The 15468-nt window shown below is 53.5% G+C and overlaps 5 protein-coding genes across 8 annotated transcripts; 2 read left to right on the forward strand and 3 right to left on the reverse strand.

Moving 5' to 3' along the window:
• Positions 1–523: 523 nt before the first annotated feature.
• PV09_06554 lies at positions 524–2344 on the reverse strand. 2 transcript variants are annotated; one of them, XM_016360210.1, is made up of 3 exons: positions 2216–2344; positions 1355–2149; positions 524–1293 (listed from the first exon to the last, which is right to left on the reverse strand). In XM_016360210.1, exons 1-3 carry the CDS (start codon positions 2241–2243, stop codon positions 779–781), a joined length of 1338 nt encoding a protein of 445 aa, XP_016211922.1. In that variant the 5' UTR covers positions 2244–2344; the 3' UTR covers positions 524–778. The 2 variants fall into 2 exon arrangements, with proteins under 2 accessions (XP_016211922.1, XP_016211923.1); XM_016360211.1 differs by having other exon boundaries at positions 524–2149.
• A 126-nt stretch (positions 2345–2470) lies between these two features.
• Positions 2471–6409, reverse strand: PV09_06555 (uncharacterized protein). Its single transcript, XM_016360212.1, has 3 exons — positions 6214–6409; positions 2902–6041; positions 2471–2836 (listed from the first exon to the last, which is right to left on the reverse strand). The coding sequence occupies exons 2-3, from the start codon at positions 5542–5544 to the stop codon at positions 2735–2737; spliced, it is 2745 nt and encodes a 914-aa protein (XP_016211924.1). The 5' UTR covers positions 5545–6041; positions 6214–6409; the 3' UTR covers positions 2471–2734.
• Positions 6410–6600: 191 nt separating this feature from the next.
• Positions 6601–7789, forward strand: PV09_06556 (uncharacterized protein). The gene is made up of 2 exons (XM_016360213.1): positions 6601–6841; positions 6937–7789. The coding sequence occupies exons 1-2, from the start codon at positions 6674–6676 to the stop codon at positions 7708–7710; spliced, it is 942 nt and encodes a 313-aa protein (XP_016211925.1). The 5' UTR covers positions 6601–6673; the 3' UTR covers positions 7711–7789.
• On the reverse strand, positions 7617–8460 carry PV09_06557 (uncharacterized protein). Its single transcript, XM_016360214.1, has 4 exons — positions 8327–8460; positions 8175–8271; positions 8019–8113; positions 7617–7965 (listed from the first exon to the last, which is right to left on the reverse strand). The coding sequence occupies exons 1-4, from the start codon at positions 8372–8374 to the stop codon at positions 7945–7947; spliced, it is 261 nt and encodes an 86-aa protein (XP_016211926.1). The 5' UTR covers positions 8375–8460; the 3' UTR covers positions 7617–7944.
• A 95-nt stretch (positions 8461–8555) lies between these two features.
• PV09_06558 lies at positions 8556–12947 on the forward strand. Of its 3 annotated transcripts, XM_016360216.1 has the most exons (6): positions 8556–8729; positions 8828–9472; positions 9530–9609; positions 9697–9744; positions 9812–10866; positions 10920–12947. In XM_016360216.1, exons 2-6 carry the CDS (start codon positions 9021–9023, stop codon positions 12429–12431), a joined length of 3147 nt encoding a protein of 1048 aa, XP_016211928.1. In that variant the 5' UTR covers positions 8556–8729; positions 8828–9020; the 3' UTR covers positions 12432–12947. The 3 variants fall into 3 exon arrangements, with proteins under 3 accessions (XP_016211928.1, XP_016211927.1, XP_016211929.1); XM_016360215.1 differs by having other exon boundaries at positions 8556–9472; XM_016360217.1 differs by having other exon boundaries at positions 8556–9472; positions 9530–9744.
• Positions 12948–15468: the final 2521 nt, after the last annotated feature.

The raw sequence follows: 15468 nt of genomic DNA on the forward strand, positions 1-15468 counted from the left end.
GGCGATTTGGCGTTTCACTCGCTCGCACGATCGGCCACCGCTTCGAAGCGACCTTCCAACACACGCTCTCTTTCTTCTCCGGCGGCATCTCACGGTCGAATCCTTCGCACCGCCGTCTTGGATCACACATGCTTGACACGGTGAGTCACCCAGGCGTAACCTCTGCGAAGCTGCCGTTCGTTGCGATCAAGTGAAACGCAGGCGTTTGGCGAAACGATCGAGCCTGAAGAAAACGTCGGTTAGCGAGGAATAACTGGAAAGCGCGGATGCTCAGGCATGGGGTAATTCGGTCTGTCTTTTTGGCTGCGTCTCTCTCTTGCTGACATCGGAAATGTGATATGCCAACGATACGCGCGTAAGGGACTCCCAAGGACTTTTTCACCGAAAGAACCAGCCAATTTCGGGAGGAATGCTAGTCTACCTTCATGATGATTGTACCAATCCCGGTGACGGAGTAGATGATAACAGACGGACGGTTTTGCTCATCATCGTGAAGAAAAAAAAAAGAGAAGAAAAGAAGAGAGAAAAAAAAATCCAGGGCATGTTACGTGTTTGCTCTGTTATGAGACTTCTCTATAGTAGTGGAAACTCACATCAGGGCTTGATTCTAGCAAACCCGGATGCCAACCTCTCTGCTCAAGTTGCCTTCCTGCATTGCCCATATGCCACATTTCTGCTCGTCTTATACAGGGTATCTTAATGCTATGGCACGCAAAAGCTTCGCTCGCTTAGGACTTGCGTCACCAGAAGGGCCTTTCCCAAAAGTTTAAGGGTGCATCTACATCCCCGCATTGCTGCTGATACTCGGTTTCCTACTATTCGTGCCTCCACCAGCGGGAACCATCTGCCTCGTTGGCGCGATGCTTCCTCTCCTGCTTCCCATGCCCACGCCAACATTCATTCCAAGACCCACACCATCTAGTCCGTCGCTTAGCACACCGGTTCCATTCACGCCATCCGCGTTGAACAAGCCTGCGCTGGGTAAGCCCCCTTGTCCAACAGATGCTGATGACATCATCATCGCAGTAGCAGACGTAGCAAACAAGTCACGACCGTTTGCACCTGAGAGGGCATTGCGCAGCAGGTCACGCATGCGATGATATTTGTATTTTGCAGTGATGGATGTCAACGGCGTCGAGACAAGCGGGGAGCCGGCATACCGCGCCCCAGAGAGTGGATTTGTTCGCAGAGACCGAGAGATGGCGGACATGACTGCTTCGCGTTCCTCGTCCGAGTCGACGTTGCCAGGTTCGAAGTCGTCGGCTAGAGGGGCATTGGCGTCGATCGCAGCCCCTGCATCTGCATGTCAGTACCTCTGTGTGCAGTGGCTGTGTACAAAGGAGCAGGAACGTACGCTGCTGCTTTGCCTGGTTCTTCTTCTGGTACTGCGCCAACAACACGTCGTACGGTGCGCTCCTGCCCGGTACAGCTCTCTTGGCGCCCATGCTGTGGCTCTTGCACGTCAAACTCCTGGCACACAAAGCTCCATTCGGGAGGGGGACACCACATTGCTTCTCGACATCGACAGGGCCTTTGGCAGGCTTCTTCGCCTTCAGATCATCCTTCTTCTTCTTCTTCGCGCTGCCGGCCTTGCCATCGTCCTCTGCTTTCCTCTTCTTGCCCGCCTTCTTCGCAACCCCATCGCCATCGACAGCCGTCTTCCTCGCCCTCTTGATGCTGCTTTCGTCGTCTGAACCGGCGGGCGATATGCCGCCGTTGCGTTCCTTGCGCAGTGCTGCATCCTTCGCCTCCTTCGCCTCCTTCTTCTTTAGTAGCTTTTCCTGTTTCTTTCGTAGACAGCTGCGTATGTGATCTGGGGCCGCAAGCTTTAGAACGGGCTTCTTGCAGTGCTTGCACTGCACAATGTCGACTGTGTCCTCGAACGGCCTGCCGGAGGGAAACGCAATGGCGATCTTATTGTCAACCTGATTTATGAGTGGTGACGTTGGCGGGGGCGCCGCATCTTTCTTGTCCGCATCATGCCCGCCCGTGACCTTGTTCTCGTCGTTCCATCGGCCTGGATCACTTTGCTTGGCGGGTGTGTATTTGACCTTCAATTTGACCGGCTTGCGGTCGGCTTCAGTAAGTATCTTGTCGTATATGGATGGGTCAACCAAGCTGAGTTTGTTGGTCGCATTCTTTGACAGGCCTGAAAGTATGGCCGGTTAGTCCAGACGTTTGGATGCACGCCCGTGTCAGACCGGGGGGAGTTTACCTTTCCGCGCCCCATTCACAGCTGCCATCGTGATTTACCCAAGGCCCGGACAGCAGCGAGAGTGAGGAGGAGTGAGAGTATATTGGAAGAGCGTGCAAGGGGAGAAGTGGGGTTGATAGTGGGTGTGAATGGAATGAGCCTTGTCAAACTCATACGGCAATTGGTGATTGATAGCGATGAGGCCGCGATATACACCGAAGTGGACTAGCGTGTTCAGTCACGTGAATATCATTTGCACTCTCACAAGTTGACGTTATGGTCTACATTCTAACATTCTTCCAGTTCTTATGGCGAACATATTTGTTTTCTGTAAAGTCTTTTGAGTATGTATACAATATCCTAAACTTCACCATAATCTAACATACCGCAGTCTCAACCGGGGGCCTTGAGCACTCCCGGTGGCTGCTTGCTTTGTCTAAACACCTAGAAAATGCATCATTATGCGGGCTTTTCTTGTAACCAAATCAGGCCCTCAACCCAATGCGGTGAAATTACATAAACCGAACTTCTCATCCTTCTTCAAGCCGCCAACGCGTTCGTCAAGCTCCCCTTCCTAGAAACGCTGCCCTTCTTCATATTTCGAATAATTCCTTCGAGTCGTCTACGTTCATCCTGCTCCGCCTATATCAAAAACGTCAGTCTTCTGTTTGATCTCATATATCCTGAAATCAGGAGGAAAAACTCACTCTTAACTGTTTAGCGCTTTCTGTCCTTGCATCCCTCATCATTTTCTTGAATTCGTTCTTCAAAACCATCACACTCATACTCTGACTGGGGCCAGACACATTGCTTCCCGGACTCGCACCATTTCCTCCGTCGCCCACAAAGCCTAGCCATTTGACCTGGTCTTCTGCAATCTGCGCCTCCAGGCTCTCAATCCTATCCCTGTACTTATCAATCGTGCTTTCTAATTCATCCCGCTCTCTCTCCTGCTCCACGGACACCTTTGTCAGCTCTTCAAACTCCTTTAGAGTGTCCGCAAGTTCTTTCTTAAGTTGAGACTCTCTTTCGCCACTAGCCCGCTGCAGATCGGCAATCTGGGCCGTGAGCTCCGCGTTCTTCGATATCATGGCCTCGAGTTTCTTGCTTGCCTCCGTGTTCGCCGCCGCGGCCGTCTCGGCAGCCCTCTCGGATCGGCTTCCATATGCGCCGTCGAGCTCTGCCTGCGCGATCGTGAGTTCGGTCTTGAGTCGTACGACTTCGTCCCGGAGTTCTTGCATCTCAGCTTCGCTTTGCTTTGCAGCTTCATCGGTTGCTGCTAGGTCTACCTCACGCTGTCGCTGCGCAGCAGCGAGTTCCTGTTCGAACGCTGCAGCTCTGCCCTGCGCATCCTTGAGTTGCTGCTCCAGAACTTCGATCTCAACCTTGGACTCTTGGCGTGCCTCGTTACGGGCGTTCATGTCAGCCTTTGCGATTTCATCCTGCAATGCTTTGAGGCGGGCGTCCTTTTCATCTTGAGAGCTCTGCAACTGAGCAATCCGCGACTCCAGATCACGGAGCTGATCTTGAGCTGCAGCGTACAGCGCATTCGTCTGATTGAGTTGCTCTCTCAGCCCATCATTACCTGCTTGGCTCTCTAGGCTTCGGTCCGCGCGTTCGCGATGTGCCTTTATCTTCCGTTTAAGATCACTCTGTGACTCCTTCAGCTGTAGTGATTGTGAAACGAGCCACTGCACTTTCGCGTTGAACGCCTGCATGGTGAACGTCTCTCCTAGCTCTGCGCCGACATCCTCATCGTCCGAAATTTCATCTTCTGAATCGACCCTTGCACCTGCAGCCCTCTTTTGCGCGAGCTGTTCCCTCTCCTTACGCTTTCGATCTCGTAGATCTTCTTCTGCGCCAAGAATGAACGCCCAAAGCCCTTGGACCATAGCGTCAACTTGGCGTGCTTCGTTTGCAGCTTTGGATGACGCCTGGACCATGTTCTTTACATTCGCCAGCTGCGCTTTTGTGTACTCCAGCGAATCCATGGGTCCTGAGTCTGCTGGAGCTTTGGCGACGTTCAACGAGGCCGCCGTCATCACTTGATACAGTTCGCTGTTGATTTCAGCCAACTGCGCACTCATGGAGTCTTCGATTCTGTCGTATTCCTTTTGAAGGGCCATATTCTCTTGTATGCTTGCCTGTAGCTCGGCCTGCAACTGTGCAACCTGCTTGTCATCGCCCTGTGAGCGTGATTCCGCCTCTTGTTGTAGAGCCTTCTGCTCCGCCTCGATGTCGTCCAGCCCTTGCGCAAGCTGATCTAATCGTTGGGCCAGAGATACGTTGACAGCATCGTCGATTATCTCGGGAAATCGGCCGTATTTCTGTGCTTTTTGCGTGTTGGTCCTAGCTAGCACAGCAGCCACACGTGTGTTCAGATCCTCCAAGCCGTTCGCTAGGTATCCTAGCATCTCGCGTTGCTGAGCGCTCGTGTCGGCAGAAAGTCTGCCCAGCGGCTGCTGTTTCGGCGGCGTACTGTTTAGGCTTTCTAGCATGTTGTCGTACGGTGAAGGGTCATTGAACATTAGCGCATCGTAATTCTGGACTGCTCCATTGAGGTTTCGTGGCTGCGTCCCGTCGAGACTCGCTGGACTGTCCGGCCTCGCGCCCGGAAGGAAAGGCATTCCTTGGGTTTTGGTGTACCCATGATGCGTCATCTGCAGTATGCCAGCAGTATGCTGCAATATCCTTGTTTGCACTTGTCGCTCCCTCTGCTCCAGGCTGTACAGCTCGCGAGCAAGGGCATCGCACTTCTTTTCCGCCTCTTCGTACTCGAGTTGGGCCCTGTCTTGCGACTCCTTTGCTATGTTCGAACTGCGCCTGTTGAACTTGGGTGAAGATGTGGCGGATGAGGGCGTTGATCGCAGGCGTACAAGCGACTTTGCTGCGTCGCGTACCTTTGTCTCCAGAGCTAGCTTCCTCTGCAAGCCAGATATTCTCGCTCGTAAACTCTGACCCTCTCTCTTGAGTGCCTCCAATTCGTCTAGGGAGAGAATTTCAAAGTCGCCCGAATCGCCCAGTGCCGTCTGCAGGAGAAGATGCGTGAGCACAGGGTCGCTCAGCGAGGCTTTCCTCCTCTTTTGCGCCGGCGGCGAGGTTGGCCCTCCATTCCTCGACGCAAGAGATGACGGCGCATAGTTTCCCAGCAGGATTTCCGGCTTCGGGAACTGTATTGACGGCGTGCTTCTCGCTCCCGTCGTCCCGGCGGCAGTCAAAGTTGCGGGCGCAGGAGCAGATCCGGCAAAGTCGTATGTGGACTCGCGTGCGTAGAAGGATGATGCAGTGCTGTATGTCATGGAACGATCTGGCAGGAACGATTGCTGCCGCGTCGAGGAGTCATTTTGCATTGCTCACGTTTGGGGGGTGTCGCCGTTCCCCTAGGGGCGTGGTTGGACGGGCGCTAAGATTGCGGTCCAGAGATCTTCGCTGTCTACGACATATGCGACATGTGGCTGTTGTGGTGGAGGAGTGACGAGGCGCAGCGGGCGAAATCCATACAAAACCAGAAGTGTAACAAGATGGCTCGGCAGGTGGAAAGGCAGACGAGCAGGCCGCAAGAGTGTCGAAAAGATATGTGGAGGCAAGCGTTGGTGGGTCAATTACTGGGAGGAGGCTAGACGATTTCCTCAGGAGTAGTGGTCGAGTCTTTTCTCCCTCGATGCGTCAAGGTCAAGGTTGGGATTCGCGCGAGAGTGGAGCGACTGGCGGCTGTGGCGTGCGTTGGCGTGTCTTCCCCTGGCCGAGTCCGCGCCTTGCTGTTCACGCAGAGGCTCTCGACGCACAAAATACGCTGGCGCCTGGTTCTGCGACGTGCGTTCTGGTTGCAAATGCATCCAAAGGTCTTCTGGACGCAGGTCAGCGTGTGTCCGCTCAGAAAGCAGCGGCTGGGGTGGCCACGCTCGTGCGTGAGGCTTTCTGGCTGATTTGCAGCGCCAAATGACCGCCTCGCTTGAGGACAGAATATTAGGCCAAGCGACATTTGTTTCGAAACGCAATAGAGGCTTATATGTACATACTGACAATGCTTCCAACGTCTGGAGGCAGCGGCTGTGGCCCGCGCACGTCTTTCATGCACATGCGCCGAAGTCAGAAGCAACGGGATCGTGCTAAGATGTTCGAAAGACTTTTTTCTCGGAGATCAGGGTGGTGTTCCTGAGTTCCTTTGGCGAGCAAAAAAAAGGATCAAAAAGGCTCAAAACCGTCGGTGTTGGGAGTTTCGTTGTCGATGCTTTGTCTTACTCACCGCCAGAAAGTCAAGGTCGACACGCCGTCATCCGAGGCCTCTCCTCATATCCTTGACCCAGATCATACCATCATCCATCGTACGCCCCGTAGTGGGGTAAGTTAGTTCCTGCAGCCAGAAGCCTTTTGTCGAGATTCCGCCGGTTTAGCCCTGTGCCCTGCCCGCATTCCACCCAGGGCTCCCTACAATAACAGCCCATCTGAATACGCAGACGCTATTCGTCGAGCAACGACATGGAGGCCAAGTATTCCAAAGAACAGATCACCGCGTACTTTGAGCGCATCTCGCTGCCCGCGAAGCTTTGGACGTATGATGTTTCCGGGCTCGATGCCAAGGCGAGCTTGGAAATCGTCAAGTCGTTGATCAAGCATCACCTAACTTCGGTGCCATTCGAGAATCTAGTAAGACGATGCTCCGTTTATCTGTGCTTCTTGACCAAGGCAAGAGCGTGCACCGTGTAAATACACATGCTGAGTAGACAAATGGCAAATTGTAGGCCCTTCATTACTCCCCGCACCGGACAGTCGTTCTACATCCGGAAGAAGTGTACAGAAAGATTGTGACCAACAGGCGCGGCGGCTACTGCATGGAACTCAATGCTACTTTCGGCTGCCTGTTAAGGAGTTTAGGCTACACTCTGTACCACGTTGGCGCACGAGTCAACAGTTCTCCCACGGCGCAGTCCTTCGGGCCATTCAACCACATGCTCAACATTGTGACTATAGGCTCCGACCGGTACCTTGTTGATGTAGGATTTGGCTCGAACTACGTTCCTACTGTGCCAGTGCGTCTCATAAACGACGCGACGGGCTTCTCAAACGTGCCGCCCGCTTCCGCGAGACTTGTCTTCAAGGCGATCGAGGGTGCCGCAAACCCGTATGCCAAGCTGTGGGTGTACCAGCACCGAACGGGACCGGACGTAAACGACGGGGGATGGAAAGACATGTACTGCTTCAACGCCGACCTTGAGTTCAGACACGACGACTTCGAGATGATGAATTATTGGACGAGCACGAGCAAGAAGTCAATCTTCACGCACAAAGTTATATGCAACAAGATGATTTTTGGAGAGGGGGACCAAAGGGAAGATATAGTGGGGACCATAGGCTTGATGAGAGAGCTGAAACGTAGGGTGGGTAAGGAGTCAACCATTTTAAATGACTTTGATGAAGAGAAGGATAGAGTAGATGCTTTGAAGCAGCACTTTGGAATTAGCTTAAGTGAAGTTGAGAGGGAGGCAATTCGAGGAACAGTGGATGAAATCAAGTAGTTTCTGGCATTCGTGCACAGATTCGCGGGTTTCAACAAAGCTAGTAATAGACGACTGAATACGATGTCACAACTACCGCAACTGTTCATGCAGCCTAGGGACACCCTGCCGCGAGCTTGGAAGAAATTCAACCCCGATGATATTGTATGTACGGGTGAGTCCAACCTAGCGACACTTGGACACTTATACTTATGTACAGATATGCGTGCTTGGTCCGTTGTCAGAAATCTATGCTTAGATGAACCGCGTCTCGACCTGGCCGTGCTGTTAGCAAGAACCCCTGGTCTATGTTGACTTCCAGAACCTACCTTCCATGGGTTGCTCAGCTCAAAGCCTTTTGGAGCCACCGGGTTGTCCGTCTGCCCTCTCGTGAAGCCCGTTAATCGTGCATCCCGCTCCATCACTGCGTCTTCTTGTCAGTACCATCGACTCAATCAACGATCAGGAAGGTGTATGTCCCGTACTCTGCCTATCCCACGTGTCTATAGCGTGTCTGTGTCTCTTACCGCCATTCGCGACCGACTTGACGACTGCGAGGCCTCCGCCTGTTATGCCGAACATCTGCACCACCAAGAGTCAGTCCTTGCTCCACAATACCACACTCGCCATTGCGCACCGTAATCATGATTCCGTAGGGAATCAGCGCCTCAAATGGAACACCCATATTGTGTGTGCGCTCCTACAAGCTTTTGCAACGTCTCGAAGGATCGGTGGTGTCTTGCTTTGGTGGGAAGAGAGCAGTTGCTGGACAGACGTGAGGTGCGGCGCACGGCATGGCGCAAAGCACGTGACTAGCCGCGAACAGGAACGTAGCTTCAATCAGTGAGCGAGCGTCAGAGACAGCAGCAAAGCCGCGAGACACAATCTAAATCGCTTGCAGGCGTCGGACGCAAGCCTTCAGTCATCTGCATGATCTAACATACGAGATACATTACAGCCAAGGCACCTTTGGGAGCTTGTTCGCGTCGAGCCTGTCTCCCGACTCCGACACGACAGCGTCACCAAGTCCGCAACATCAGGTACGCCATCTCGAACGCGTCAAAACAGTGATCGCGATCAGTGATTTGAATTATTGGAAACGATAAACACGAGCTATAGCGTCTGCTGACGCCGAAAGTGAACCTCACGCCAACGAAGCCTTGTACCTCGAACACGCGACGACGAGGCGGGAGGATTACATTGATGAACCAGACACGGCCGCGAGCAGCGGCCCTGACAATCTTTAAAAGAGGCTGAACGAGTGGCATCACACAAGCGCACACACGCTGGATTACTTCGCGTCCAAACTGGCGGCCGTAGCGTCCTATGCCATGGGCTCCAGCCCTGGCGCCAACATCATGACTGGTCACCAGCACCAGCATCATGTTCCCGCTTTTGACGCCAGCAGTGATGCTGACGCCGAAGGCGAGTATGATGACGAAGTGGACTTGCAACGGGCTATGGCCGCTGCTGGAAGGAGCACGCAAACACCAGCGGAACCGGAAGGTTCTGACGCAGATGCAGAGGGCTCTGAGGATGAGGCCATACCGACATTAGGCATGAGATTTGCAGCGTCCCGCAAGATTGAAGAGTTAGAAGAATCAGAGGTGGAGAAAGAGCCGGATGCACCCATGGAAAGCGAATCTGAGGCCCGTGACAATGGCGAAAGCGAGGATGATGCACCAGAAGCAAGTTCCGAAAGTGAACCTGAGAACGAGTGGGAGGGCGGAAGCGACACTGCGGAGGAGAACGAGGCTGAAACAGGCGAGCGCAACAACTGCATGTGAGTAACGTAAAGGTCTGGAAAACGACTCAACAATATCCTAACATAAAATTGCAGTTTCTGCGGACAGGATGAAGACAACGATCCAAATCCAGAATTCGAAGAATGTTTATCGTGCATAGCTTGTGGTGGCAATGGTAAGTTTTGTAGATGTGTAGAAAAGGAAGGATCACGAATTTATGGTTTTCTGCGAGGGTGAACATGCTGATCACGTTACTGGACAGCTCATCGGCAATGCGCGCGCGACGCTAACTACCTGGGTTCCGATTCTGGTAAGTTTAGAACGTCTATTTCTTCGTTCTTTGAAGCTATACACTGCTGACGAGATTGAACAATCAGAAGCCGAAAAGTGGCTCTGCAAGAATTGTGTTGATAATGGACGGGCAGCGGACGCAAACAAAGACAGCGCGGACAACCGCATGCAGGCCATTGCCCCAAAAGTTCTAAAAGACCTCTTTCCTGGGGGCCGTGGTGTGAGACCAAATTCGCATTCTGTATTTAAAAAGTTGATTCTGGATGACGATCCGATGGATGGCTCCCGCTCGCTGCGCAAAAGAAAGTCGACCGAGGAAGTCGAAGTGCGGCCCATGCGCAAGAGGAGACGGCCGTCTGAAGCGGCATCTGCGTCTGCTAGACAGGACCGTTCCATGTCTGCGGTGAGCCACCCATCCCCGACGGCAGTGCGTGCCATGAGTGAGGGGCCCGTGTTGAACGGACACGACGGGGCTTTGGACGATGGAGACGAAGAATCAGTGCGTAGATCAGCACGCTCACGCCGTCCACGGAAGGCCGACAAAGCACTTTGCAGCATAGTGAGCAATGAGGGCATCAGCCTCATTGTGTCTTTCAATCTCAACCGCATGAAGATGCAAAAAATTCTCTCCACGCGCCCCCGCAAGAATCGACAGCGCGAGAAGGAACGTCGCAAAAAGATTCCTCCGCCGCTTTTACCAGAGCAGGAGATCTCTCATTATCCGGGTATAGACCCAGGGTTTACGAGACAGCTGTATGCGGCGGCTGAGCGCGAACAGGAGGATGACGAAAAGAAAAACAAAAAACCCTATGGCGGTATCCTCACGGAGGCGGAAGCAAATACCGAGAAAACTTTTCCGCAGGAGGTGGACAGGAAACGCTTCGAGGAAGCTCGTCTGAAGGCCGAGGAGGACTGGAAGAAGCTCCAGGCTGAGATCAACGCAAACCTGGAAGCCTCGCGACCGCAACAGAAATCGTCGGGCCAGCCGAGCAAGATCAAGTGCATAAACTTCGGGGGCTACGAAATTGACACGTGGAATGCCGCGCCGTATCCTGAAGAGTACAGCAGGAATCGATTGCTTTATATTTGCGAGTTCTGCCTCAAGTATATGAACTCTGATTTTGTAGCGTGGAGGCACAAGGTACGCTCAAGTCTTATGGAACTGACCGAGCCAAAGGCTAACAGCACATCCAGCTCAAATGTCCGCAAAAGCATCCCCCTGGGGACGAGATTTACCGAGACGGCAAGTACTCCTTCTTCGAGGTCGACGGTCGCAAAAATCCAGTCTACTGCCAGAATCTATGCTTAATGGCTAAATTGTTTCTCGGCTCGAAGACTCTGTACTACGACGTCGAGCCTTTCCTCTTCTACATCATGACCGAAAACGACGAGTTCGGCTGCCACTTTGTCGGATACTTCTCAAAGGAGAAGCGGCCCTCCAGCATGAACAACGTCTCATGCATATTGGTTATGCCTATTTACCAGCGGCGGGGTTTCGGCCACATGCTCATTGACTTCTCGTACCTGCTTACCAAACGCGAGAAGAAGATGGGAAGTCCGGAAAAGCCGCTTTCAGACATGGGTCTTGTGTCATATCGGGGCTATTGGAGACTTACGCTGAGCGAGCTGCTGAGATCGCACACCGGTCCGATCAGCATTAGCCAGATATCGGAACGCACAGGCATGACGCCAGACGACATCGTGTCTGCATTGGAAGGACTCCGAGCGCTCGTTCGGGATCCGGTCACGAAAACATATGCGCTGAGAGTCGACCATGCCTACTGCAACGAGTACGTTGAGAAACACGCCAAGAAGAATTACCCGAAGATCAACCCTGAGGCCTTGATCTGGACACCGTACGTCATGAATAGGGGACTCACTCAGCACTACGAGGATGGTCCTGCTTTGCATACTGTTGCGCCGCGGGAAGAGGAAGAGGAAGGTGATGATGATAACGTAGCCAAGACAGTGGATGAAAACGCGCCTCCCATAAAAGACGAGGAGGAGGGAAAGACTACGGGCGTCACGCTCACGAATGAGGTGAGCCCAAGAGCATCACATTCGCCGTCCAAAGCAGCTACGCCACGTGCAGGCAACGGCTCTTGGAATAATGGCTCGATCAGTACGACGAACATTCCACCATCACGCTACGAGATCTTTCCTCCGATTCCTGGCCTTAACGGCAGGAGGAGACCGGGTCGACCATTTGGCAGCAGAACGAGGACTAGAATCCAGTACGTGCCATCCGCGTCGCCAACTCGACGTGAGATGCAGAGGAATTCACTCGCCAGCGGCAGTCCATCCTGGGGTCTTCGCAGGATGAGAAGCATGCTGGGGGAGGAACTCACGAATGGAGTCGACGAAAGTGGTCAAGACCGCGAAGAGGATGAGAAGGAGCCGACAAATGCGGATGCAGATGCAGAGGAGGACGAAGATCACGAGATGATGGATGCAGACGATGCCGAGGACGACGAGGACGCCGCTGCGGATGCAGAAGCTGACGAGGATGAGCAGGACCTGGACGCAGATGTTGAACCGGAAGATACAGAAGGCGATGAGGATGAAGATGTCGAGGAAAGCGACGAAGACGAAGATGCCGAGGGCAGCATCGACGAGGACGCGAACTACGAGGAGGACGCCGATGGGTCTGTGGCCGAACCGGAGCTAGACGATTCGGACGAGGACGCCTCGGGGGAAGAGGACTGATTGATTCGATACCCTTCATTTCCTGTTCTGATCTCATTTTCGAGGCATGAATTGATGCGATCGAGCTTTTGACAGCCAAGCTCCTTCGGCGTCGTTAACGTGCGACTCGGATGCATTTCCAGTCGCTCTGCATTGCAGAAAGCCACCGTTTCGTTCTAAAAACTCGCTTCGTGGCAGTTGCTGCAGATGCTATTGGAAGCTTGGCAAATGGGCATGCAGCAGCCCCAAAAGGGGGCGAGCAAAGATCGTTTCTTGGTCGGCGAAAGAGCATCTGGAACTTTTACTCGGACGTCTCGGGTGTTGGTAGCGAATTTTGCGCTGTCCGAGCAGGCGCGCTTTGGGGGTTGGTGCTTCGATTTTGAGTTGTCCCAACTTTTGGACTTTGGGCGCTTGCAGAATGAAGCAGAAGCTTGCATTCCACCGCGACGGAGTGCAAATCAGGTACGTGTATCGCAGAAAGGCAGACGGAGACAAAGAGCGTATTTTTCTTCTTACACAATCCATGATTCAAACCTGACGTTCGGCCTTCTCATTTTGAGTTTTTTTTTTTTCCTTCTATTCCTTTTCTCGTCCTTGGCTGGCCGGCGTTTCCCTCATGCGACCATTTTTATTCGATGCCCCGCCCGCTGAGCTTTTTGCCTCTCCCCTCCTCGTCTGGCGGTCCTATTGTGACTGCCAGTGGTAGCACAGCGTGTGACCTTTGCGCCTTTGTTGTCCCTCCCTTGCCACCAGGATCTCGCTCCGGAGGCAGGCGATAGGACGTCCAGAGAACGCATTGGGGTTACACAAGGACCAAGACACCGGCAAGGAACAGGGCTCATGCGCATCAGAGTTTTCTCCACCATGCCCGCAACCGTCGTCGCCCTCCGGACGGTTCGGGCGACCTTGTTCCTTTTTGGGATTCCCGGATTCCCTCTACGCAGACACGCTCGCCCGCTACGCATCTGGCTATCTCGTCCGTAGCGTAACGTCGGGTCGAACGAAGGAGAGATCGACGCGCCGGCCGTTCGAAAAAAAAAAAAAAAGGAAGTAAAGAAAAAGTTGTTCCGCGTCGACGACTGGCCCTGCTCATTTGTACCTGCAGATGCCCATCACCGTGACAAGAAGCACCCTCCCGTCCACGGCTTAGCGCTGCGGCGGGAATTCTGGAGGACGACAGGACGTTTCCTGCGTAGGCGTTTTGGCTCGTCGCGGGCGTCCGACATGCGGCGCGAAGCAACCTCTCCATCGGCGTCCATCCGCGGTCGACTTTCAGGCACGCGAGTGCAGGAGGGCGAGAGCTGAATCCATCGCCTCGTTCGTTCGTCCCCGCGCTCGCTTCGTCAGGAAAGGCCCGCGGGCCTCAGCGAGCTGACAGAGGTCCTCACGAGACCGTACCCGTCTCTTGGCGTTGAATCCCATCCTGTGTAGCGTCTCATGACGAGATAGTCCTTTCCCTTGTATGAGGTGAATGAACACTTTGATGTGGCCGAACACTTTTTTTCTTGATTGAACCGCGTTGAAGAAAAAAAAAACTTGTTCATCCTGCTTTCGTCGGATCGAACTTACTTGTGGAAGCAAACAGCATTGCGGAGACGCAACGGCGAACAACGTTTTATTTTTTTTTATTTATTTATTTATTTTTTTTTTTTTTTTTTGCGTGTGATTCATCCCGCAGGTTGTGTCGTCGTTCTCCCGGCCCGCAAGCAGGATTGCGATTCTGGTTCGTGTGAGAGACAGCCTGCCCGTCGACTGAGTGTCTCTCTGAGCGCTTGCGAAAAGGGTGTTTGCCAGACGCAGAGCAGAGATGATGACGTCCTTCAGCTCCTGAACACGTTCTTCAGATGGCCAGATCAAGAGAAAGCTCTACGGGGGACGTCTCCAAAATTCTTGACTTCGCAGACGTGCGTAAGGCGACATTGCGTTCGCTCCCCCAGCGTCTTCGTCCGTGTTTTGCTTCAGTGTTTCGACGCAAGACCCCTTGCAAGAAACAACAGGTAGTGATTCCTGCCATCGACTTCGGCCGAGCTGCGACTGTTATATATAGCATCGCACTCGCTCAAACAGATGCGCTGGAAAGCGGTGCGGGAATGAACCATGGTTCGTGGATACGTGCGAGAGATTCGCAGCCTCGACCACGGTTTCCCTCAAGACACCCGTCCACTTTTGCTAACTCTGCGGAATGGCCGTCAGGCTGAAGGAGACAAGGCTGAAACTTCAGCATCTACGAAGATACTTTGCTGGTTTAATTTTTTTTTTTTTTGCCGCTACAATTTTCGCTCAATTTTATTTTTGGATGATTTATTTTTGTCTTCATTTTAAACTCGGGCGAATGAAGGCGAAGCAGCTTGTCGGCCAGAGTTGAAGCCGTGCGAAGCGAGATAGGTCCTTGTAGGCTTCTTCTCTGCGTATTCAGTGTACTACAACCAAACGACTGCGGCGCCCGCCGTCCATAGAGGGCGTGGGTGTGACAAGGTATCGCACCGGGTCGACCGTGAGCCCTCTGGTCCGTCTTGAGGAAAGGGAAGGACGGCTTTCATCGTCTCAGGATCAGAAACAGGCGTTAGATTTCCGAGTCGTGTTGTGCCCGACCGGCGTCGCCATCGACGGTCAGCGTCATGCGTGATGATGTACATGTCTCGAGCCACAGGCACCCTTGAAGCTCCGCTGCGAACCTTGCCGGTTGCAGTTCCGGACGGTGGACTACTCAGATCTCCGTCTTCGAATACGGCCAGGCGTGAGCGCACGGGGTCGCCGTAAATGGTTGTCTTGCTGTAGCGTACCAGGATCTCGCCCAGGCTGATCCTCGATCTGTATCTCGCCTAGCAGGACCAGGCTGGCACCGGGCTGCAGCCGATGTCTACTCTCCCAGCGCGCTGGGACGACGACGCGCGGGGGGGGGGGTCGATGCACCCGGCCATGGAGTGATCATGCAGGTGCACGATCTATACTGCTGAGGCTCAGGTGGACGATCACGGCGAGCTGCGATTACTACGCACATTGTCACGGTGGAGCATACGAGACCGATGGGGGCTAACCAGTTCGGCCCCGTGCATTT

Source organism: Verruconis gallopava (assembly GCF_000836295.1).
Source record: "Verruconis gallopava strain CBS 43764 unplaced genomic scaffold supercont1.23, whole genome shotgun sequence".
In the NCBI taxonomy this organism is placed as follows: Eukaryota; Fungi; Ascomycota; class Dothideomycetes; order Venturiales; family Sympoventuriaceae; genus Verruconis; species Verruconis gallopava.

Coding starts and splice junctions, on each gene's coding strand:
- PV09_06554 (XM_016360210.1), bottom strand. CDS start 2,243: ATGGCAGCTGTGAATGGGGCGCGGAAAG. Junction 2,150..2,215: donor TGTGAATGGGGCGCGGAAAG/GTAAACTCCCCC, acceptor CCATACTTTCAG/GCCTGTCAAAGAATGCGACC. Junction 1,294..1,354: donor GAACCAGGCAAAGCAGCAGC/GTACGTTCCTGC, acceptor ATGCAGATGCAG/GGGCTGCGATCGACGCCAAT.
- PV09_06555 (XM_016360212.1), bottom strand. CDS start 5,544: ATGCAAAATGACTCCTCGACGCGGCAGCAATCGTTCCTGCCAGATCGT. Junction 2,837..2,901: donor AAAGCGCTAAACAGTTAAGA/GTGAGTTTTTCC, acceptor TTTTTGATATAG/GCGGAGCAGGATGAACGTAG.
- PV09_06556 (XM_016360213.1), top strand. CDS start 6,674: ATGGAGGCCAAGTATTCCAAAGAACAGATCACCGCGTACTTTGAGCGC. Junction 6,842..6,936: donor CGGTGCCATTCGAGAATCTA/GTAAGACGATGC, acceptor GGCAAATTGTAG/GCCCTTCATTACTCCCCGCA.
- PV09_06557 (XM_016360214.1), bottom strand. CDS start 8,374: ATGGGTGTTCCATTTGAGGCGCTGATTCCCTACGGAATCATGATTACG. Junction 8,272..8,326: donor CCTACGGAATCATGATTACG/GTGCGCAATGGC, acceptor TTGGTGGTGCAG/ATGTTCGGCATAACAGGCGG. Junction 7,966..8,018: donor AGCTGAGCAACCCATGGAAG/GTAGGTTCTGGA, acceptor CAGCACGGCCAG/GTCGAGACGCGGTTCATCTA.
- PV09_06558 (XM_016360215.1), top strand. CDS start 9,021: ATGGGCTCCAGCCCTGGCGCCAACATCATGACTGGTCACCAGCACCAG. Junction 9,473..9,529: donor GGCGAGCGCAACAACTGCAT/GTGAGTAACGTA, acceptor ATAAAATTGCAG/TTTCTGCGGACAGGATGAAG. Junction 9,610..9,696: donor CATAGCTTGTGGTGGCAATG/GTAAGTTTTGTA, acceptor GTTACTGGACAG/CTCATCGGCAATGCGCGCGC.